This window comes from Anas acuta, chromosome 4 (assembly GCF_963932015.1).
Source record: "Anas acuta chromosome 4, bAnaAcu1.1, whole genome shotgun sequence".
Taxonomy (NCBI): domain Eukaryota; kingdom Metazoa; phylum Chordata; class Aves; order Anseriformes; family Anatidae; genus Anas; species Anas acuta.
Window position 1 is genome coordinate 5,918,487 of NC_088982.1, and position 24,539 is coordinate 5,943,025.

General features: G+C 43.2%; 1 protein-coding gene across 1 annotated transcript; it reads right to left on the reverse strand.

Moving 5' to 3' along the window:
• Positions 1 to 274: 274 nt before the first annotated feature.
• On the reverse strand, positions 275 to 24,291 carry RMND5A (required for meiotic nuclear division 5 homolog A). The gene is made up of 9 exons (XM_068679628.1): positions 24,029 to 24,291; positions 20,559 to 20,701; positions 13,647 to 13,781; positions 13,385 to 13,485; positions 8,899 to 9,065; positions 7,844 to 8,009; positions 5,377 to 5,479; positions 3,400 to 3,554; positions 275 to 2,010 (listed from the first exon to the last, which is right to left on the reverse strand). The coding sequence occupies exons 1-9, from the start codon at positions 24,168 to 24,170 to the stop codon at positions 1,947 to 1,949; spliced, it is 1,176 nt and encodes a 391-aa protein (XP_068535729.1). The 5' UTR covers positions 24,171 to 24,291; the 3' UTR covers positions 275 to 1,946.
• Between the last annotated feature and the right edge of the window lie 248 nt (positions 24,292 to 24,539).

A 24,539-nucleotide genomic window follows, 5' to 3' on the forward strand; every position in this document is an offset into this window, starting at 1 on the left:
ATGTAAGTTGAATTTTTACCAACGTGCCCTGTTATGAGTCTGCTGTTTTTGTATACTAAGAATTACACTAGAGGCATTATCAACACAAACCTCAGCTCACATTAATGCCAAAAAACTACCAGTGTGACAGAAGAGAAAGGGAGATGAAGCACTTACGCTTGTTTTTCTTTCGTTTAAGTAGTCCAGGTGTCATTTCATTTAAGTTCAAAGCATTAGGCAATTCCACTCCAAAGAAAAGACTAGAAGCACATTCAGCAAGACTAGGAAACCTACATGGAAAATAACATCCTCACCCTTTTATTGTTGATTTACCATTTGGTAACCCAGTTGTTTTGAACTCAGTGTGAATACACAGTTTAAGTTTTGCAGAAAGTCACACGCCTGCATTTTCCACACGTATCAAGCACATTTAAAAAGTTTAAAATGTGTGTGCCTCGACTTGCTCCTCTTAATGTCTCTTTAGGGCGGTCCAATGTCACCGATCCGATTGAGTCCAACTCAAGTCTCTCAAGCCAGGCGACAAACAAATTCAAAAGGTGGAGGTTTCCCAAAGACGGTCTTCTCTGTAGTGCATTGTGCTAGTGCATTCAACCAGTGTGTTAGTATTCAACCAGATAAGCTTGGGTTGGTTTTTGTTTGTTTTTACTACACATACAGAAATATAATTTTACATGTAGCTTCGCATGCCTTATGGCTGCTTGCCCTACTATAGGACAGTGCAATAAATACAAATATATGCACACTAGAAAAAGATTTAACTGCCATGATCTACATCTGGTTTATGAGTACAAATTTACCTAGTCACCAATATGACAAATTTAGCAGAAAAAGTAGCAATGGCAGTAATAATCTACTACAAAAACAAGGCTAGAAGCAAAGTGTTTAAGCTACAGAAAAATTGCTATCTCCTAATATATGATGTAGGGCCCAATTCTGCTGAGTGCAGAGTCGTGATCAGTAGATTGCATCGGAACATGCTTTTCCCCCATTTAACAATGAATACTTGTACAATTTATTTGGTTTTGATAACTGTTTATAAATAGCACACTATAATGACTATTAAAACTATACAGCAACATGACATTTATAGCCTAATCCTGAATACAAAGTTCAAAGAACATGACTACAAAGGCCAGAGAGCAAATGTCATCAACTAAAAGCATTTCCACTTCAGAATTTCGTTTTATTGAATATTCTCTTACACAAACATTTCTTGATCATGAAACCAAAGGAACAGGATTTCCTATTCCCTCTCTGTTCCAGTAGCAATTTATCCACACACCACCCTTATAAATTAGTGATGGATTTTAACGGGTAGCCCCTCGGGGCTATATATTTAATATATTTTATATATATGCACATTTACTTTGAATTCTATGTAAAAGTTGAAAAAATGCTCGAAAGAAAAAACTCAGAATATATCACAGCTTTTTCAGCGAAAAAAATACAAATTAGTTTTTATAACCACTATTCAGTTTATCAAACTTTTTTTTTTTTTTCTGAAGTATTTACCTTTAATTATATACACATTACAGGAAATAAAACTTTTTTCCACAAACGTTCTCTAAGGTGACAGTTACCGATAGAATGATAGCAGGAAGAATATTAAAGAAATGGGGGGAGGTGATCAATTTCTGCCTTTAAAAAGTAAAAAGTCACCATATAATTAAGTACAAAAACCTGCATCGAATGACAACTGCTGGTGTAGTAACTTGATCAGGTATGGAGACCAAGAGTATAGGTAAAGCCCTATGGTAATAATATTTCTGTAGCATTTCCACTTGGTATGTATATACTAAATGTTGGCAAAGTTTCTGTAGCATTAGCTTATACAAACATAGGAGTCCTCAGTCTGCTGCATAAAATGGAACAGGTGTGTTTTAATTCTCCTGAAATGCACCTGAAATTCAGAGTGTCACTTACAAACTGCATAAGGAAACTTTTCTTCAGAAAAATATCTGTTTGGCGTCTCCGGGACTCTGTTCCATCGGACAATAGGGGCATTTTAATCTGGGGACAAAGAGAACATGTTAGAATCATGGTAATGCAGAAAGCAGCCCCATAGCCGTGTACTTTCACTGCTGAAACAACTGATTTCGCACTGAAACAAGTGACTTTGCACTGCTGAAACAACTAAGAACTAAACTTTTCCCTCCATCAAAATGGTATCGAGTTTGCGGTGACGGTCCTTCCTCTTTTCTCCCCACAGCACAAAGTGAACGTACTCCAAGGCTCTGCTAGAAGTTACCTTATCACTCTTTTTCTTCTAATTATGGGCTTTCCTCACCTTTTACCCACCCACCTCTGAATCATTAAATACCAAGAAATTACACTCTGTGGTTAATCTTTTATCTAAACTTTGAGGTTAGTCTGTTGTATTTTAGTCATTTTAAACAGGCCGGTAGCTTTCGGTTTGACTTGATTAACATCCAGTCCGTTTGACTTCCTAGTTCCCAAAATGCTGTGATTTTACAACCCGCTTAGATCCACTCCTGCAGGCTATGGCTAAATAGGTCAGCCTGGCCTTCCTGCTGAGGTCTCCACTGATACAATTCCATCTGCTCACTACAGGTTTTCTAGGATTGATGTCTTTTTCTCCATCTCTAAGTTTGGGCTTTTCATCCCCGAGAGTTAATTTTATCAGAGCTGTTCTGTCACTGAAGCTGATGAATGAGAGCATCAGGAATAAATGATCGGGGACCAGAATAACATTGCAATGAATTTACTGGCTTGAAATGACTGAAGTCACCTATGAAAGCATACCTTTATGCTTCTATTTTTTTTTCCACTCAACGTTTTTAGTCATAGCGTCACTTATTTTCACAATGGATTTCACAAAACAACTTACAACTCTAAATTAAGCTGTCAGCCCTCACAGAAGCTGCATACATTCAATCCAAATTACCACTGGTTCTTCCTGAAGGAAATCCATATAGTTCTCCCTCTCACATTTCCTCCCTTCCAAAAGCCCATAGGCATCCCCCTGAAGGAGTGATAGTTAATTATCCACACAATTACTAAGCTGTATTTCCCCCCAGAGGTTTACTTTCCCCACTCCCTTCATTTTTTAAAGAGATGTTCCAACCATTACCAACCCTGCTCCCAGCAAAAAACTGGGTGTCCAAAAGTCTCTGTTTGAATGTGGGACAACACAATGGTATTTGCAGCTTGGAAAATTACTGTTTGCCACTTTTCTTCATGTCATCTCACTTTCTACAACATCAGAGGGTTGATTATGCTGTTCTCCAGCACATTAACCCAGCTATCTGGCTTCAAAGTCATAGTCCAAGATTTACAAGCTTCCAATTATGTAATTGTGGACTCAGCTTTCCCCAAATGCCATACTCTAGTCTTAAGATTTGTCCTTGTCTGTACTTGGAATATAAAAATGGTACTTACTTGCTGCCATTAAACATTTTATTCAAAGCATCTCTTGATATAATATGACCACAGACTAATTTCATAGGTGGGTTGTTATCTGTTGTTTGCTGACGGAGAATGGGACAGGCAAATATTGAATGATACCAGCACTTTTTACCGAGGTCCACTTCAATCTGTGAAAGAAATAAAGACAACAATTTATCTTGGGAAACTACATCTCCAGGCAATTAGCCCTTTAGGTCATGGCCCTTCCTTAACAGATTTCATAATTGAGCTGTGAAGGCAGCAAAATCCATTGTGTTGATGCCTGACAATTTCCCAGCCAAAAATACTTAACTGTGATCTTAAAATGGTAATTTATGTTGCTTCTCCCCACCCCCAAGAAAGCAGAGTACTCTGCCAAGAGACAAATGCATTTTTTAGTGCAGATCTGCACTCTGGCAGGAAAATTGGGCTGATGACCCAAGACATTCTGTACTTTCTAGCCAGTGATTTCCAAAGTGGTTCAGATGACAGATCTCATTTAAGGGGGAAGGGAAAACAAACAAACAAAACAAAAACACCACAACACATCCTTAGATTGATGATGGCAATATTCTGCAGCTTCCTGAAAGACTCCTCCAGCACCTACAAGTCCCATCAATACTAAAGCATACCAGAATCATTTATTTTCAGTACCAACACAGAAAACACTTGTACAGAAAAACTCTTGCCATCAGAACCAAATGATTTTGGAAAAGGCCATCTCAAATAGAAAAGAATGTGTGCATGATTTCAGGAAAGGATTGAAAAGTGCCAAAATCTCAGCTTCTATAGCTAAAGCTCCAGGTTCTGACAAGACAGTCTCTGATTAAATCTGATGATATAACCTCTTCATTTTACTTAATCTCTATCTTTGCATGATGAAAATAAGTTTTCCCATCCCCATGCTACCTTAGCAGTACACAGTGGACACCTCTAAGTTTAGAATATGCAGGAAGGCATATTAAAACCTATTAACTGATCTGCATCTGATAGCAGTCTTTTCCCAAATATTTCCTAGTTAAACATTCCTGTCTGGGCAGCATGGCATGGAACTGACTTGGAGGTTCCACTCTCAGTGTTTCAGAAAAACAGCTGGGAAGAAAAATAAAAAAATAACACATGAACTGAAGTTTTTATATGTTTATATATATATATGAATCTCTTCTATCTACAATCCATGAGGCTAATTCAGTTCATGCCCAATTTGCACTAAATAGGTTTTCTTTCCAAAACAGGACTAGGTCACTGGAGAGCTGCACACACCTTGTAACAGCTACAGAACAGGGTTTCTTAACAACCAAACTTAATTTTAACTCATACAAAAGAGCTGTGCTGGAAGCATAATGTTTTGGATCCTAATTCAATTCCCACATCCCTAGACGTAGCCTTACATTTTTCACCTCATATCTGCACAATAAAGTGTCAATGTGAAGCAGCCCGTGGAGAGCTCAAGCCTAGCCAGAGGAAATTAATGTTTTTTTGTGAGATGAATTTCCTTCCCAGAGTGGGTAGTCAGGTATAAAACTCAAGGATCCACAAATGTGCTTGTGAAACCAGAGTGTGGTGTGTGTGCACGTATGCATTTTCACCAGTGAATTTCAATCTTTACCAGACGCAGAGGAGGAAGGGGACTCAGCTGTGTGCTTATGTTTTATGCAAGTCCTGTACGTGGGTGTTGAAGACAGTGCCTTGTCTGTGGCAGCCTGCGTAGCTGGTCATACCAGTGGCCTTTGTGTGTGCGCGTGGGTGTGTGATTCATGCTCAGCTTTGCCATGGGTTGAACCTACAAACAGGAAACAGCCACGTCCACCAGCCTAGGAGAGAGATCCCCAGGTCTCTGTACAGGAGGAAACCTCAGGCCCTGGAGCTGCTGGAGGTGGCAGTCAAATGTAACATCCTGTAACATTCAGCACAAAACACAGCATTTTCCCCATCAGAAATGCGTCCTGGAATAGCTCAGTGTTAACTCACCGGTAGTTCGTCCTTCTGATTCCAAACCCCTGTGCACTGCCTTTGCTCGATAACTGCTTTGATATTAATTAGAGCTGGTAATGCTACACACCCTGCTGAAAAACTGCAGAAAAAGGAAATATTAAGATAACGTACCTTTTAGGAAAAAAAAAAAAAGCATTTTTGTATTTCTATGTTAAAGAGCTTTAAGATAGAAGAGTGTTGTATGTGTCTTTCAGTTCATGTCCATACTTACAAGTACCCTTCAAGAGCAAGAGCTTTGGGGCAGACTATCAGTTAACCTGCCTCAAAGGACCCCAAAGGCACTACACTTTGTACTGAAAACAACAGTTAATACCTGCTCTGAATCTTGTAATTTAAGTGATTTTCCAAGCTACCTATTTTGATTTGAGGTATACAGGAGGAAAACATACTAACTTGTATAGGTAGTTGCTCTCTATTACAGCTATGGAGGACTGCATGAAGTCTGAGAGGTTCTATGTAACCCACAGGTGCACACACCACTGATAATCCTTTAATAATGTGTAATTACCATGTAAAGAAATGTATGTTTCCACCTGTATCTTGAATCAAGAAAACAAATGTAGAAAATCATAGGAAGGTGAGTGAAGGAAGGCAAGCACAACCTGCCATGACTAACAAGAAGGGCAGTAAACAACTGAAGCAAGGCAGTGCCCTGAAGACACTTCTGCCTGCCCTGAGAGCTACCCGTTTCCAGAAATTACCACATGATTTTGAAGTATTTCCCTCTGTGACAACACAAAGCATGACCATGATTTTCCACATCTCAGCCGACATTTTGACGGACAATAATTTAAGTGCAGTGACGGGCCTACAGGCCTGGAAAGCAGCAGCAACAGAAACAGGATTTGACCTCGGTATCAGCCTGCTCTGTTTTTGGCAAATTATTTCACTATTTGTGCAAGTTTTATTGTCTACAGAAGTCATGACCTTCCTCTCAACTCTGCCCCTCCAGATACTTGTTTTTATGTTTCTCCAGCACCACTCTGGCTAGTTTGCTTGTGAGGGACGTGCCTGAATTCAGACCATGAGGCCTTTAGAAAAAGGCCTACTGAAGAAACCTATCAGCTTTTTTTTTAAAAAAAATATTATTTAAAAATAAAAAGTGACCACTACTGTTTCTCTAGAAAGCAGTGCATTTTATAACAGGGATCTCACTTTAAGCTAGTTTAATTTTTAGAGGATTTGCAGCACACAAAGGTCACCACAGCTCAGAAGGGTCTTGTTTATGACAAGAGTATCGATACCACCTATACAGTAAATAAGTTTCAGCACAATCGATTTCATGGTAGGCCCAAAGCAAGCATCCAATAAATCCAAACATCAATAAGAGGGATTTTTCCACTCCACTGAAAATCTCTTGGACATTTGCACTGGAAGTAGTGGCATTAGTGTCAATGCATACACAATGAAAATGAAAAGGTGGCTATTCATTTCACTGGAACAGAAAAAAAGATGAAAACTAAAAAACAAAAAACAAGTTTTAGATATCTAATAATATTTGTATCTATAAAACCCTGAAATAGGCATAATTTATTCACGAAAGACAATTTTATCTGAAGTCCTCTGTTGGTTTGGTTGTATTTTATGACAGTGGTGCAGAACAGGAGAAGCAGAAGGTTTGACAATTTTAAGAGAGCTCTAAACTAAGCACAGAAGTCTAATAATATTAGCATGCAAACAGTAAATTTACATAAAGAAGTTGTAACAAAGCTTCTGATAAGTACTAAATCTATCCCCAAAAGATACATATAATTTATTTTGCATTTTATGTTTGAAATAGAAATTAAGACATCAGGCATTGGCATCCAATAGAAAAATAGCAGCTAATCTGCTTTATCTTCAGAAAAGCTAGGAGATTGGATTGTGTTTTTTCTTAACATTTCTAACAGCCTCCAGCAGATTTGCATTTTGTCAGATTAGCTACTGGGCTTCAAAGTGCTTCTTCCTTCTTTGCAAATAAGGTCCAGTAAATAATTTGGAAATTTTAGCAGCTAGTATCACAACACTTGAACACAATTGTAGGGAGAAGACAGGTAAAGTAATGTGTGGATTAAAAAGAGAGATGATCAAGTGCTGACAGAATCATGGCTGAAATTTTAGTGCTTTGCAGTTACACAGCAGGAACAATTATCACACGCTTGTGGAAATAAATGGCTGATTGCCATCCTCATTCTTCACACTGATGTCTAAACTACAGAAGCCAAATTCCACCTATGAATGTTTCCTCTTGAGCCGAAAAGGTGCTTCCTCACGAGCTGGGAAAGCACAGCAAGCTGAAATATCTGAATTTTAATCTTCACAAATCTTTTCAGAGATGATAGAAATCATACTTTTTACTTAACACAAGCTAGATCAGGCTACTTGTCAAAAAGCTGTTCATTTTGTCCTCAGCAAGGAACAGAAGCCAAAACCTGGTCTTAAAAGCAAGCGAAAAGCAGCATACCTAACACTGAGAGGTGATTCAACTGAGAGACCCAGAAGAGCACAGGCATCTCTTGTGAAGATGTCACAGATGTCCGCCCACTGATTTGCATCTAATAGGTGAACGTACGGAGAGTTCTCTATACCTTGCCTCAGATACACCAGGCTGCCCATCAAAACCTGAATATCTGCGAGGGACCAGGAATAGTTAGTTATTTCATGCTATAAATAAAAGCTAGTGTCTACAGTTTTAGCTTTTACAAGGAAAACAGGCAGAATTGGCACATACATCAAATCAGTAACACATATCCTCACCTCTACAAAATACAATTACAGCCATCACAGAACAGATGTCTACAGAAACTCCAGTCTACTATAAAAAGATGGGGGGGGCTCTTCTCCTCTAGAAGCACCTGCATTCTGCCTACTGATTTGTTTTAAAAGGGTTTACTTTAATGCTCTGCATGCTTTTAGCAGCTTTTAGATACAGCCTTTTTAAATGAACAATGCTCATCACAAAAGAATGAACAAACTGTGTCTCTGCATCCAGGAAGAGGCTGAAGTGGGTATTATTGACTAATTCCAAACTAGCATTTTTGAAGTTTTCTGACACATACAGCATGCTAAAAATAAGGATTTATGCTGGATTCAATTTGCACTGTTCTGTTTCAAAAGTTTGGTATCTCTTTATATTACCCCACGCAGCAGAAAATAGCAGATGACTGCTCCAAGAATGTTGCTGTGCGTGTTTTACACTTTGCCCTGACACCAGGACTATTCCAGATCTCTAATCTAAGCAGCTACTATAACTATACTACAAACTCATCCACGTAGCTACTTCTTGAATTCAAGAAAGTTTGCAGGCATTTAACTACAACTTTGCACCCTCTTTAAAAAAATGAGATTTAAATCAGGTCATAAGGATTTGAGTAATGCATATTTAAATATATAAATAAGAAGCCTCAAATAAAATGAAAACAATAGAGTAAAACACATTTGGAAAATGACTTGTATTTTCCTACCACATGCCACATCCAAGGGCTTTATTCCCCTCAGTGTGATCAAAACCCTACTCACCTTTCTGATGATTTAGGGCAAACGGCTGGAAGTTTTTTGCATACTGAAGTGCTTCTCTTTGATTTGCTGTTCCACCCATCAATAAACTAATGAAATATAACCTGTGTAGCTTAAACTCCAGCGAACTATTCTGTGCCATGAGCATTTCTCTGTTGGATACCGCCCACCTGGAAGAAACGAGGAGGTACAAAGGGACATGACACAGGAGTAATTAAATGTCAGCCTACATGATATGAAATTATTACAATTGTCAAACATCTATTTCAAGAAGAATATGACTGTTCCCTGAGCTTCTGTTAGCCTACGTGGAGCCCAGAAAACAGCCAGACCCTTTACAAGTAAGGAGCTTTTACAAGTGAGGAGCTCTGCGGTATGCACAGCACGTGGAGGGTAGCAGTACTTTTGGACTGCTGTATAGCTCACCTCTGTCTACAAACACAGCAGCAGAATTCAGCACTCGGTGGCTGGAAGGCAACTCTGATACGGTCACAACATAAGGGAAAAACATTTGAAATTAATTCCTGTATTGGGATGGATACCACTCTGTCACCAAATCTTAACAATTACACACAGCCTGCTGCTGCTGCACGTTAAACAGGTTTGACCAAGCCTTTCAACAACGTATTTTCCAACTTCCTCATTCCCCAAACATTTTCTACTCGGCCACTGTGTTTACATGCATGTGTATGTTGCCCTGGAGAGGGGAAGTACGTCCATGGAAGGAAGCATCAAAGAAAAAAAAATTATGAAGACCTTACACTGAGGGGGCAGGGGGAAGTGAAATTCATTTAAATACCATACGTTGCTCTGCTAAACTTTGTTTTCTGTGTTATTTTCAACTTGGACAATAAAAATACTTCTCACTTTCTGGGTCTCCTTCACCACGACAGCTCCAATGTTTGGCTCCTTAATAGCATGGATAAATTTTTAAACAGGCACCATGTAAAACAAACTGGATTTTTTAATGCATTTTTAAAAAGTGATATTATTTAGGTTTTATCCTTTTTTTTTAATTCAATTTAGTCAGGCCTAAATCAACCCAATCTTTTCCTCTGAAGAACTTCAAGTTTGTGTTCTTCAGTCACATCTGTTTCTCATTAGTGCTAATTAGTTATACTATTTGCACTGTGGGGGCCCCATCAAGCAAAGAGGAGCTTTTCACTTTTTAGCGAGGAGTGCAATAGGTCTGTCCCTTAAGCAGGAGGACTATATGAGGCTCCTGTTCTTTTTAATCATTGCTAAAATAAGAAAATTAAGCATTCTTACAGTACTGGTAAAGCTTTTAAGGAAAGCTAGTCTGCAGATGTACCATTGAGAAGCCAAGTCTACCTTCAGTTTGAATATACTCACTAACCATGGGGGTTTTGTCTGGTTTTGTTATTATTGTTGCTTGTTGGGGTAGGTTTTTGTTTTGTTTTTTCTTTTTGGTTTTGCTTTTTGCTTATTTGTTTTAAATGGTCAGCATCCGTGGTTTGAACTTGATTTACTGGCAATAAAGCTCACCCCCAACTAAGAAAACTAGAGCCTGAAGTTGACAGCCGTAGGCCAATAAGCAGCTGAAAGATAAGAAGATATTATCAGTAAACTATAAAACTAATATATCGATATGAGGTTGAAGTTCCACAGTCCCATGAATGAGATATTAATCTGTATTGCATCAAAAGGGAGGCAAAGAGCCTCCATCCTCTCCCTGCCAATATTCACAACCACGTGCCCACGTGGCACGGTGCTTCATCTTGCAGAGATAGAGTCTGTCGTTCCAAATTAGCTTTTAGGCAGGCTTCCCTTTTTTGTTGTTGTTGCTCTGAGTGGTAGCACAGATTTTTATCAGAGGAGAGCAACCACAGAAGCAAGGCCTGAGGTGTTTGGGCTAGGATGTTCTGTTCCTATTCAAAGGCTTCGTAACAAACAAGAAGCAATAAGCGCTGTTTAAAACATTCAATGCACATATTCTCTATCACAACCCAAAATCAGCAGTAATCACAACATCTGCCTTCCTAACTCCTCTCAGAATGATGCTTCCACAGTGCCTTCACCTCTGTGACTCAAATCCATCTGAATTTTTTAAAGTATACACACGGTACAATACACAAACCACGGATACACAGAGCTCTCCTTGAGCTCCCATATGGGATTTAATTAAAACAAGTTCCACAAAGCCTAATAAAGATTAAATTAAGTTTAAACCAAGTCCCAAAGGTCCCAACAAATAGCAGGACCTTACTGCTTTACAGACATATGAGAAGATGATGCCTCTTCCCTGGGAGATCACAGCCAAATGCTCTGAACCTGCAAGCCATTCCCACCACAACTTCACATAGAGACCCACCTGGGCTCACAAAAACCTGAATCCATCCGCAAAGAACCTACGGATTTCCCTCCCCCATCACCAAACTCCAATGCGAAAGGGCACTGGAAATAAATGGGATCCTACGGAGGCACAGAAATTACACAGCTGTGTGTGCAGGCCCAGACTGAGCATCTACAAAATTAAGTTGAAAACCACAAGAAAAAGACAAACGTTCTGGCCAGCTGTACTACATTTAATTCCAAAGGTACAGTATGAGTAAGTGTTGGAATTTCTGCTAGTAAGAAAATCTGAAAGAAAACTACAAATAGGGGAGGTTGTTTGTTTAAAATTTTTAAATTTATTTTTTTTTTAAACTTCTTTCCATCACCAAAGATTGAAAGTCTTTTTAAAGAGTTACTCATCTGCCAGCTCCCTTTAGATAGCAGTGACCAGGAGCAACGAGTTTTTGCTCCATTTCCCACGCTGAGTTGAGCCTAGCACCAACTGCAGAGCACCAACAGAGCCAGAGAGCCTGGTTACTGCTTTCATAGCCTTCCACAATTTTACACAGGGACCCTGATACCCTCCCCCTTCTTTGTTCATGACATGGTAAATTAATTATCCTTGTGTACCCGATCACTGTGCATTCACCCCACCTTGGTTGTCCTCCCCAACCATCATGTTTTTCACATAAGCATCCATGCCCAGCACTCGCAAACCCCGGAGCAGAGAGTTTTTGCTCTGAAAAGTGGCATTTTAAACAGAAATGAGGCTGGGTGGGGGAGGGAAACCTGCATGCGAACTGTGCTAACAATACCCCCTATTCTCTGTCCACTCGACTGTCTGGGGAATAAGGCTTCCTTTGAAGAAGGACCGTGCCTTCTCCTTTGTTGGAGAAATATTTAACACATTGCCAGGAGCTACAAGATATGATGAAGGTGCCATGAGTTAGACCATCCTAGCTAACCTGAGATAAAATGAGTTCAGTGACTTGCAGTGTGTGGCTATAGCAGCATTTTGGTGTTGCTTCCTTTCAGTTAACCCATTCAACGGCAACAAACCACCCGAGCTTTCATCTGCGTAACTATATTCAAAGGCTACTTGGGCCAAACTTTGCACAACCCAGAGGCATAACCCAGAATTTAGTTTAGGAACACCAAGGTTGGAATATCAGAGAGCCCCTGCATTTAGCTGAGATGCCAGTGACCTCTGAACTGGCATACACCTGCATTGGTTCACATTAAAAGGAGAAAAAAAGGTTTGTTAGTGTGAAAATGTATTGAATAAAATATCTTTTTTGCATTATTTGAAGTGTACAAATTATGTTCTGGAATGAAACAAACTCTGAATCTGCTTTATTTCACTATTTTTAGAGTAATACCTTGTTAGTAACCTTCTATTTTGTCTTACTTTTGGGACCAACATAGGCTAACCAAAGGTCTTGCAACCAGAAAATAAAATCAGGTTGAGGGTTGGTTTGGCATTTTCTTGCTCTTAAAATAAAAGCTGAAATGGTACAGCACAGTAATGCATCCACTACTGGAAATTATAAAGCAGTAGCCCAAGAGATACTTCATCACCTTTCCCTCTTCACTGTTGTTTTTAGCATCAGCTCAGGTGTCTAATAGTTGTAAAGTCCATTAAGGTCATGAAAATATCCTAGTCTAAGGTTGATCAGTGGCATCTCAGACTTCTCCCCCATACTTTGGTTCTGTCCCAGGATCCCTTATCTGCTCTAAAAAGGGAACTAGCTTGAAGAAAAATGAGCTTGCTGATCCTGAATCACACACATCCTCCTCACCCCCATGGCTTGGTGAAGCCAAAAAGCTTAGGGATTCTCAACACCTTCAGTAAGTCCTGGTATCCTTCATAAGGGGACTTTTGCAGGTAAGATTCACCCGTGTTTCACTGTAACTAAGGTGAAGTACCATCATGGCAGACAGCATTTCTTCCCCAAATCCTAAATTAACATCACAAATGATTCAAGTTAATCCTTAACCTAAGGAAGAGACCCTCAGTTAAGCGCTGTGTCCCATGGGAAGGGGCACGGAGGGGACAACAGAAGAAACGTTCACTCCCTAATTAGATCTCTCAGAGACCAAACGGGGATGCATCAAAACAAAGATAATATTTAAAGTGAAAAACTAAGAGTTTATTAAAGAATTTAAAAATGGAGAAAAAGCCGAGCAGACTCACTCTAACGCAGGTCTCAGAACTCTGACTTTTAATGCTTCCAATATTCGGTTTAACTCCACGAATGGTTCTTTCTGGCTTTGATCTATTGATAGACCGGATTCCTGAAAAACAAAGGTAAAGAATAAAAAAAAATACGCAATGCAACTGCTGTTTTTCTGACAATTTCAATATTTACCTGGAACACTACCATCCAGATAAGGATGCTGTCATAAAGAGTAACATTTTCTGTTTGATACCATTCAACATCCGTACTTGTCATTACCTGACAAAGCTCCTCGGCTACATCCAACATCCCCTGTCGGAAGAAGTGCTCCACCATCACCTCGTTGAGGATTCGCTGGCTGTCAGCCTGCCAGCACCCATCTATCCCCACGCTGCTGATGTCGGAGTCGAAATTCTGAAACATACAAGTTAACATTTAATAGGTTGGAACAAATAACCCCAGGTAATTTTTCTTTAATTATGCACGACACCTATGTCTCTGCTTGGGTGTTTTCTGCCTGTTGCTCAGTTTGCCCTTAATTACCTCCTGGTCGACCTGAAGCCTATCCATCAGCTGCTTCATTATCTCCTGTGTACAGAAATCCTTTCCCTCGCTCATTTTGAGTCTGAATATTACCCAGCATAAGGAATTACACCGGCAAACTACAAGTTAGCTAGCAAATTAGAAATCTTGTTAACTAATAAAGGGGCTACCAGACCACGATGCGTTTCTGGAGGAAGTATCTGCAGAAAAGGCTTCTGCCATACATGAAAACTGAAAAGCACAGGGAACAGAAAACAAAATCGCCTACACTAAAAATCAAAATAGCATTATCAATGCATCACTGTCACCACAGCGCACCAAATTGGAAGTAAAAGCTTTAACTCAAGGATTTTTGACATAGCTGGGGGGGGGCAGGCAACGCTGAAAAAGGAAAACTCCACTTCTCCCCACCCTGCGAATGACAATGAAATCCAATTCTCTGAAGACCTCGAGACACCAGCAACAGGATGAGCTTTGACGGTCTGAGATCTCTTACGGGTCCAGCCCTGATGATCCCACTGCTGGGTATTTTTAGGCCAGCGGCCTGCGGACATATTCCAAGAATAAGCAAAAAATATTGTCACAGCGATGCCTTAGCAACACTTGGCACTGCTTGGCACCGCGCCTCCTGGCAGCACGGGAGCAGTGCTTACTCTAACCCAGGATATAAAACGGGGTTTTAACCACTAACATGTTTAATGCTCAGGGCAAAGAAGTTAATTTGAATAAAAACCCTCACCCGTGGCCCAAAACAAACCTTCTGCAGGAGGAGCGGAGTTGAGCAGACGGCTCGTTGATCCCATTGTCTGCTAACTGCAGCTCCCTTCCAGGAAGGGATTTCAGAAACCAGAAAATGGTTGAACTTGGTGAAATTAACAGTGATTTAGCTGTGGCTCTGTGACAGGAAGGGTTCGGCACAGCACGGGGACATCCACCCTGCACCAACACTCGCCTCAAATCAACAGAGGTTGCACAAGCTACCTGCCAACCAGATACCACGGGTTTGCTCTCAGCCAGCGTAACGCTGGTTAGCCAAAATCCTACTGGGTGTAAGGTCTGCCAGCACACAGCTCCTGAAAGGATGGGAGCAGGCAATGTGGGTTGATGTCAGACCAGGCACTTGCAGGGTGACACTTCCCGAGGCGTTCAGGAGCCTCCTGTTAACCCATTTCAGGAGTCTGATCGAGTTTGAAGGAGTCTTTGATTAAAAAGAGTAGGGAACAGCATCCTTGCAGCTCTCGTGAATACCAGGCTCACCTCACCTGAAGCAATTAAGAGTTCCTCTAAGGTACGTGCACAGAAATGCGTCAAGGGAAGCACAGAGGGGTCAGCAGCACCCTGATCCCTGCATTTAGGGTGAACGCACCCATTACAGCACCCAAAGGGCTCAAGGGTTTGTGCTGGAGCTCACCCCGACCTAACCCAGCCTCTCTGCTCTTTCTTTAGCAGGCAGCACCTAGCTAAGCACACTTCAGAAGCCAGTCTCAGGGGCTGAAACCACTTTGATGGTGTTCTGCATTGTCAGAGAAAGGGGCAGCCTCCTCAAACCCACACCCACTGCTTCAAAGCCACCTCTCCCTTCAAGTCCCTTCTCAAACCTCCAAGAAAACCCTAACCCCAGGCAAGCAAATTCTCTTCCATCTTTTGGAGACGGTGGGGGCAAGGAAAGCCTTCAGATCACTGCCACTGATCTAAGTCTCAGATGTGAGGTTTCCAACCGGGTGTCTCAACCTGTAAGCTCCCTGTCCCGCTGCTCGTCTTTAGGCTGCGTGCTGGAAAACATCAGTGTCTTGAAGATTAAATGCACGTTCTTGTCTGCGCCCATCCTTTGAAGCCCCTGAGGTTCAGCACCACTGCTGACTCTGGTATCGCTCTCCAAACGCCTCTAGCAGGTAGCATAAATCCATAGGGAAGGCATTACAGAAATACCAGAGGCAGTATCAAGAACATATAACCCCTTTCTCTTACCTAGGTTTCTGGGGTGGAAAAAAAAGTCATCAGTAATCTAAAATTATCAATGAAGTCATTCTTCATCCAGTTTCAACTCCTAGCACACACATAACCCCATAAGCAGCTCTGTTCTGGGCAGTTACCAGCTGTTTGAGCTGAACCAATGCCTTAAACATCTTCTTATCCTCCTGGTTACCTGGGGACAGAGGTGCCAGAACCACCTACAGATCACTCAAACACAAGTTTTTAACTTCAACCGAGCTGTTTTTAAAGCAAGCAGGCACCCCATACAGCGCTCACTTCTGCTTGCAGTCCTGAAGCTACTGCAGAGCTGTGTATCCCCGAGGTTTCCATGTTCTCGACTGTTTCAAAGCAATTTTACAGACAACACTTTGTCCTGAAGCAACAAACCTGGAAGATTTGCGAAACTTCTCAAAACCCCATGGAAAATTGTGTGGTTTTGTTTTTTTAATACCATAAAAGATGTTAATAATGACTCATCCCAACCTACCTGCTATGGCATCAGGTCACATCGTACAACCTGGGGACCTCATGAATTATTTTACCCTCCCCCTCATCCGATCTCTGACAACTCACGCTTGGCCAGGTCCTCACTTCAGTAATTTATATTTAAAGTCACGATTTCGGGGGTCTTTGTTGTACATGGGACCCTAAGCTCTGCCTCCAGTAGGTCCCGAGCAGTTTCAAGAAGTGCCTGCTTGTGTTACAGTGAGCGACAGTCACCCGGCACAACAAACAGCTGCTGGCCTCTGGCTTACTTATTTCATAATCACACAAGCAGTACGTGCTCGTGACTCCGCGTCTCCGAGATTTGTTTTTTTAAAGGCTCACAGTAAGCTCGCTGCTAGCACGGGGAGTTTAACAGGACTGTAAAAGTTGAAATGAATTCCTTAAGTCACGAACTCCAGAAAGTTTATTTCACACTGTTCAGATTTAAGCTTAGAAGCGTGCCAGTGCTCATTCCAGGGAAACAGCTTCTTTTTTTTTTAAGAGCCTAGTGCCGAAGTGGAGGGCATTATGTGCTAAATATAGCAATTATGTAAAGCACATTACTGATACCTGCTGGAATACGGGGACTCGAGACACACATTTCAGCCACCACACAACCCTCCAGATGAATGCCACGATACGAAGGGTTAAGGACAGTCGTATTCCTCAGTTTCCCAGCTGAGATCATTTCGTGCATTGCTCCCTCCTGAATTCTGACTCACGTTACAAACACCACACACTTGTTTACGTTCCCTGTTCAGTTTGCTGGTTCACAAGACAGTGCTCAACTTGCAAAAACCCTGAATTTATCCAGCCCTATTCCTCACAACAACAGAATTACATTCAGTAAAGGTTTTTTCTTTGTATACTTTTTTTTTTTCTTTTTTACACTGAGACAAACCTTGCTTTCCCCAAAAATCTGGATTAAAATGTAGGCCTTTTAAAAACAAGCTTAAAATTTGGAGGGGGAAAAATGTAAGGAGTTAACCAGTTATCCCACCTGCTGTCCTGAATGAAGGCATTTAACCACTGCTCAGATTGCTGCTAGAAGGGAAAATGTTTACTTGCTCCACCGAACGTGCTTGGGGATGAACTGAAATCACCCCAGCCGTGTGATTTACAGGGAGACTGATGGCTGAGCTATCTGATAACAACCTGCTGAACACCAACGGCATGAGGAACTCGGGAAGTGGGGCAGATGCTGGTACAACACAGAGCAAACGGGATGCAAACATTGCTTTTCAAAGAGGAAAGCGCTCTTTGGAAGAAAAGGGAGCCTTCAAAGATCAGGAACACGTAATCCACGTAGAACTGCCATGAAAAACAGCCCAGTTTATTAGCTCAACTTTTCAGGAGCTGCTAATTTAAAAGCAATCCACAAAGCCTTGGCATTTCAGTGTCCAACTTCGCCAGCAATATTTCATGCCAACCTCAAAGTTCATTTTTTAAATGACTGAGGAGCTTCTGTTCTCAGGGCAGATCTAGGTCTGCTCCAAGTTCCTACCTAACAACTACACTGATCAAATACTGCCCAAAATAAAATTCACAGACAGGTGTACCTCTTCCTTAACACTGGGAAAAAAAAGGAATTTAACCCCAAAATTGCCCCAAGCAGGAAATACAGCGAGTTCTTGCAGAATCCAAGCTTGTTAAGGAGGAAGCTTGGTGATGCTACGTGTACCAGCTGTCATGCGGATGTGTCACACGAAATTGGCACCAGGATTAGCACGTTGCCCAATCTCAAAGCAGGCAATAAAACCCTGAGTTATGTTTACCTGTGCCTGAGCACACACAGCTAAAACGGCCGTAATTGTTCTAGAGATGGTAATCTGGCCATAAAATCGGACAGAAAAATGCTGGATGAGGATTTAAACACCACAAGCAGAACTCACGTCTCGTGAATCAAAGCCAGGGCTGCTGCTTTAAATTCCAACAAGCATTTTAATTTAGGGGGCAGTCATATTTCGTCCAGAACGTGTCAAGAATCAATTCACTACATAAATTATACTTAATTAGTTCTATGGGTTTAAGTATATTATTGGGAAGCAATGGGGGGAGAACAATTTCCATAGGTTATGGGACTCAGGTGCCAGCAAAGAGCTCGCTGCTAGGTTTCAAGCAGCAGGTAGAAAACGCGTTAAGTGCACGTGGAAGATTTCCTTCAAACATCACTGAACAGGGTTAAACACCACCTGGATTTAAACCTTACACATATTTGACGAACAGACTGAGATTCCCAGGTATATTTTCAAGTATTTAAGATATTAAAGTTGGTGAAAAGTAACAAAAATCAAGTTACTGGCATGTTGAACAGTTCATATTTCAGGAGATAATCCCAACTGAGGCTCTGAACTTCATAAAAGTGTCCTATGTTAGCAGCAGGACTCACGGAATTCCTGCTTCTAGCCTTCTGTTGTAAACATTACAGACTCCAGGCCAGATTGAGAACCCAGAGGAACGAGCCCGCTGGATGCAGCAAGTTGAGCTCAGGTTGGAGCACCTGACTGAAGCAGCCCTTGTGACACCGCACAGGCACAGATCCCATCACTGCTGTCCCTTTCTGTTATTTTACACAGCTGAGTACGTGAAATGTAACAAATGCTTTCATTTACAGCTATCTTTTTAAAAATAAAAACAGCAGATGAAACGCAGAAGGCTAGGACAGTAACAACGCTACAAAAACTGTGCACCTGACAACTGAAACAGCAATTTGCAGATCAGACTGAAGTTTAAACTTTATAAGCTTATCTTCTTTGGCATCTAAGAAACATTGCCACCACTTGCCATAGAATAAGAACCCATTCTATAAGGCCTAGGGATGCCCTACCCCATCAGATTATTTAAATGAAAAAGGCACGGCCAAACCTGAGAGCTCCTTCACACCAAGTCCACTTGCTAAGGCAGAATCGGGAAGTTTCAACCTCAGGACGAGATTACATAGATTTATCTCAGGCCTCAAGCCAGTAATAGGGATGGGCTTTTGCTCTAGTTAATTGGTTTAGGTACAGCAGCAAGGATTAGAGACAGATGCGTCCTTAAGCTTTGGATAACCGTGATGCTTGGATTAAAGCTATCAGAACAAAGTTTCAGCTCTCCATCATGATGGTCAATCCCAGAGAGAAGCAAAATCAAAGTTTCACAGACATTCTGCCCCGTAACGCAGCATTATGTCCTACCTTGTCAGCTGGTTGTGCTGTTAAATCATGCTGTAAGAGATTGCCATTTAAACTGAGAGTAATGAGACACCCAAAGGACGAATCTCTTTTCTGCTGTGCTACAAGTGTCTTTGTTGAGCTGAAAAGACCACTGCCCAGTGTCTTCCTCAGTAAGCTTATAAACCAGATCCCACGCCAAATGTTAAGACCCTCTCAATATAAGCATGTTCTGATATGAGGTATTATACTGAAAGTCCAAAAAAGTGACTAACAGAACCTTTGCCTGCAGAACTACTCTGTAAGAGTGAACAGACAGGAGAAAAGCATGACCTGAAAGTACACACATAGCACCAATTAGTACTACAATTCTTTTTTTTTGAGCTATTTAAAAGAATTATTAATATCCACCTACAAAAATAATCCAGACCCCAGTTATTCTTGAACCTGGAATTCACACAAAATGTCTCGTACAGGAAGCTTCAAAGATCAGCTGCACAACATGAACTACTTGGTACAGATATTATGAGAAGTTGAACGCACTCTGCTCCCATTAAAAACGATCTAAACCTTGTGAAATTAAGCCCTAAGAACCGACAACACGCCTGAATCATGTGCAAAATGTCCGTCTTTAAAAATTCCACCAGTTTTTACTCTGCCTTCTAGGACAGAACGTCGCCAAGTCATTTGCTACTGCCGATTAATTAGAAACGCAGCGCGTATTTATAAATAAGATTTCTTGAAGCATTTTGCTACACAAATACAACACACAATTACTAAGTCTATATGGTGTGTTCTCTCAGAAATGACAGATTTGAGTTGTATTCCAAAAGGGAGGACTCTGTATATGAGTTCTGAAGCAAGACCTCGCCTGGTCTGACCTCTGCTCCCAGCCCTATAGTTTGGCATTTAACAGGAAGGCTTATTTGAGATTAATTGCAGCACAAATATAAATTTTGAAGAGGAGTACCCATCATAGAATACATGCAATAATACACCAAAACCACAACATACACTGAAACCACAACACACGTACCTTGTCAATGGCTTTTCCAACTCGGGATACGCTGCTGTGGATGTCTTTGTGGTCGGAGGCCAGTTTCTGAACCGTGTCCTTTATCCGTTTGCAGCACTGCGTCATGACCAGCGAGATCGTCCCCGACAAGTCTCCATCCTGATCTAAACAAGAGAGGAAAATCACCAGCTTCGTTGTGAACAATGATAGCTTCCATCACTCAGTATCCAGCACTATAAAGGGACAAGGAATGGCATTAGAAGAAAGAAATGCAATCTAGAAAGATGTACAGGACACAGCTCACTCCATTAGGAACAATGAACAAATGCAAGGCTTTAAAAAATTAATGTAAATACCTCAGGCACCCTGCTCGAGTTCAGCAAAGTAATAAACAGAACTCAGAGAAAAGCAAAAATCTCACGGAGTATGATGGGATGCAGCCCCTGATCTACTCCAGGGTGAGTTTTCTTTTAGACTGTCTCCAGGGAGCTGTCTGGAAGAATGAAACTTCTGCTTCCTGGCTGGAGGGAAGAGCTCCTAGGAGCTCAGCCACTCGGTCTCTAATTCTCCTTGGCAGATGAGAAGTGGCCTGTTGAGGCCCTGGCCACGAACATCAAAGAGTTACAAGAGGAGTGGATGATCAGGTAAGGGTTATCCTCTAGAAAATATGATATTTTCAAGCTATTGTCCAACCACCCAGCAAGCACAAGGCTGTAGGACCCCACTGTGGGCAAAGCAAGAGATGTGAAGTGTTCCCAAGCCCCTCGCTCTCTCTCCTCACCTAACAACTGCCACTTAACTGCTCATTTAAGGAGCCCAGCCCAGAAATAATTTCCTAACATTCCAGATCTGAACCCTTCACGTGAAAAATAAAAACCCAAAGCATCTCTTTGAAAGAAAGCTTCAAAAAGCAACCGACCACTTTTTGGTTGGGCTCGGTCCCTTCCCGTTCTGTGTTTTCACAGGCTTTAGGGTCGGGTTCACTGCTGGGATTTCACGTTGAGGCAAAATTCGCCGTGTCCAGCTGCTGCTGCGGGCCCGGCAAGGCCAGAACAATAGAAAGAAAACTGCAACTGCTCCTCGCAGCCTGCCTTGGAGAGGGCAAAGGAAACCCAGCCTCACAAAGAAAAAGGGCTGCAGTTGGAGGGGGAGGGAATGATTTACCAGCCGCCCGCTGCTCGGCCTCCTCTTCTGCTTCCCAACCTCCAGCTCGGCTGCTGGTGACAGCAGCAAAACCAGCTGAAGTTGTCACCCTCCAGAACTGGTTCATCTCAGGAGAGCAAACGACTCTGGTTCCTCTGCACGAGCCCTGGCTGAGAAGCTGGAAGTGTTTTTGCACCAGACACAGCCTTTAAGGAGTGGGGGGGAAATAAAAAAGCCCTGACTTTTCCCCCCTGCAGTCCCATGAAGCTAGGGGTCATTTCCCAGTGCTCCACGTTTCTCCCAGCGAATGGATACGGAGTAATAAGACTGAGAAAATCCCTTCAGCCACCGGTTTGGCTTCATACATCCTAAATTAGAAGTGAAATTTTGCTGAGCTGTTACTTGAAGCCGGCCTCCTACAACCACTTCAGGAATAAGCATCCTTTCTGTTCCTGTTTGCGTACACTTCCAATCACAGCAAGGATTTTAAGTTTCTTTCTCACGACTTTTGCCCCCGAGACAAAACCGAGTGGCCAGGTGACACAACTAAGGCCCGGGAAACGCTCGCTCCCCTGATCTGCATCACCCAATGAGCAGAAAATAAAACATTCTCCTAACAGTCACTTCTTCCTGGAAAAAAAAAACATCGATTTGGGTCTAAACATGCTGGTATTTTTACCCCAGGCAAGTGGATCGCTGTCCTCTGCCACATGTTGGGGGAAAAACCAGCAAGAGCGGAACAATGAAGGAGGAAGCAGCCAGGAATGAAGGAGCCAGCCCCGAGCACAGAGCTCAGAACAAGGGGAAGAAAAACAAACACAAACTTTGCCTCGCTGTCCACATGGGGCTGTTTGTACTCGGGCTGCCACGTGAAAACAGCTCGAGGAGTTTCACGGGGCTGGATGACCGGGAGAAAAACCACCTCCAGCAGCACCACAACCCAGGGCAGCCTCGAGACTGAAGCAGCTTCAGAGCGTTTCCCTCTCTCCACCCACTTCCTCTCCACATCCACTGCCTATTTACGGTGTTTTCCTACGTCTCTGCTCTCCATCCTCGTCCTACAGTGGGGATTTCTCCTGCAGCAGTGAGGGGTGGTTGGTTGGGGTTTGTGATTTGTTCTCCTCCTCCTTCCTCTCCCCTCTGAAATGATGCACACGAGGATATTTCTGAAGTTCTGACCCCTGAACTCCACATTAAGATGCGTGGCTGCTTCCATGCCCACCAATTTTCAGAAATATTCAGGTTAGGGGACATAAAAGCCACAAATGCCTGCTCCTATCAGAAGTTTATACAGAAGGTATTAAAGATAAATTAGAATTGTTGTCCCCCATGAAAGCCATTTACACACAGGAACAAAAATTTCAGAGTTCCCAAATACCTGAGCTGCACGGGTAACCCATTAGCTTCACCCTAGAGTCCCAAATAAAAAGGAGCCGGGTCTGGGATGCTCTCGGCAGGGACGGGATCACCCCAACCCTTCTCTGTAAGTGTTTTTTGTGTGTTCCTACAGAGCAGGTAGGAGCTGGGGATGCAGAGCAGACATCCTGCAGGCAGGGCTCTGCCAAACCAGCCCCACAGAGCCCTACAGGGATCGATCCCAGTTGTGCACAGAGCTTCCCAGGCCATCGAGCCACCCTGCAGCATGCAACCTGAAATAACCGGGCGTTATTTCACCCCAAAGTGATGCCTCAGAGCTGGAGCTCCCTGTTTGCTCTCCATGCAAATCGGGGCTCGGCAGCGAGCCTGGCACCTGTGTTTGCACAACCCTCAGCCTGCAAACAGCTCTGCCCCGAACCAAACAGCACCAGGCTCCAGAGAGCGGTGACAGAGCACAGCTCACCCTCAAATTTGGGCTCAGAGCCTGCCCGTTTTTGCTTTTAACCCGACTTTTTTTACCCCTGTTTTTTAATACCGGCTGCGAAACAAACCCAAAGCTCAGGGGGGCTGCCTCTACCTCCAGCTTTCACCCTACACACCCCCAAACCCGGTCAGCGAGCGAGATAGCGAGGAAAACAGAGAGAAAAGAGGGGAAAAAAGGAGGGCACAGGGCAGCCAGGCTGGGGGGTTGATCCCCTCACACCCTGGGGGCTGCTCTGAGAGGGGAGGGGAGGCTAAGGGGAGGGGGGCATACCCCAAATTGGCCCCGAGCCTCTTTTAAGGCCGTTTTGGGGCAGTTTTAACCTGTCTGGGGGCAGTTTTAACCCGTCTGGGGGCAGTTTTAGCCCATTTTGGGGCAGTTTTTCACCCCCCACACCCTGAGGGAAGGGGGCAGGGAGCCGGGGCCGGGTCTGTCGGTCAGGGGAGGATGAGGAGGAGGCTGAGGAGGCCCCGGGGGTCCCGCCACGTACTCTCGCTCTGCAGGATCTCCCTGCGCAGCCCCCCCGCGTACTGGATCAGCTCCTCCAGGCTCCTCTCGCACAGCTGCCCGTAGCCCGAGAACTTCTGCAGCACCTTCTCCAGCTCCCGCTCCACCGTCACGCACTGCTCCATGGCGGCCGACGCCTTCCCCTCAGCGCCGCCTCAGGATCTCCCCCTCCTCCCCCCCCCCCCTCCCGTTTCGTCCCCTCAGGGCCTGGTCCCGGCCCCGCCGCCGCCGCCGCCGCCACCGGGCCCGGGCTCCGCGCAGGCACCGCCGCGGCCACCCCCGTGGGGGCCTCACAGAGCAGCGCAGCGGAGCAGGCAGCGCCGCGGCCACCCCCCCCGGTGGATAGAGGGAGGGAGGGGAGGGGCGGTGATTATTGCTCAGGCAGCGCGGCGGGCAGCCCCGGCTCCGTATAGGTATAGGGAGGAGGGAGGGGGCCTTGAGGGAGGGGGTGGCTCAGGCAGCGCGGCGGGCAGCTAAAGGGAGGGGGCCTGAGG

What these genes read in the sequence shown, in the direction of transcription:
- RMND5A (XM_068679628.1), bottom strand. Translation starts at nt 24,170, where the DNA reads ATGGAGCAGTGCGTGACGGTGGAGCGGGAGCTGGAGAAGGTGCTGCAG. An exon ending in GGAGATCCTGCAGAGCGAGA is followed by an intron (nt 20,702 to 24,028) that starts GTACGTGGCGGG and finishes TCTCTTGTTTAG; the next exon opens with ATCAGGATGGAGACTTGTCG. An exon ending in GAATCACCTCTCAGTGTTAG is followed by an intron (nt 5,480 to 7,843) that starts GTATGCTGCTTT and finishes CTTTTTCTGCAG; the next exon opens with TTTTTCAGCAGGGTGTGTAG.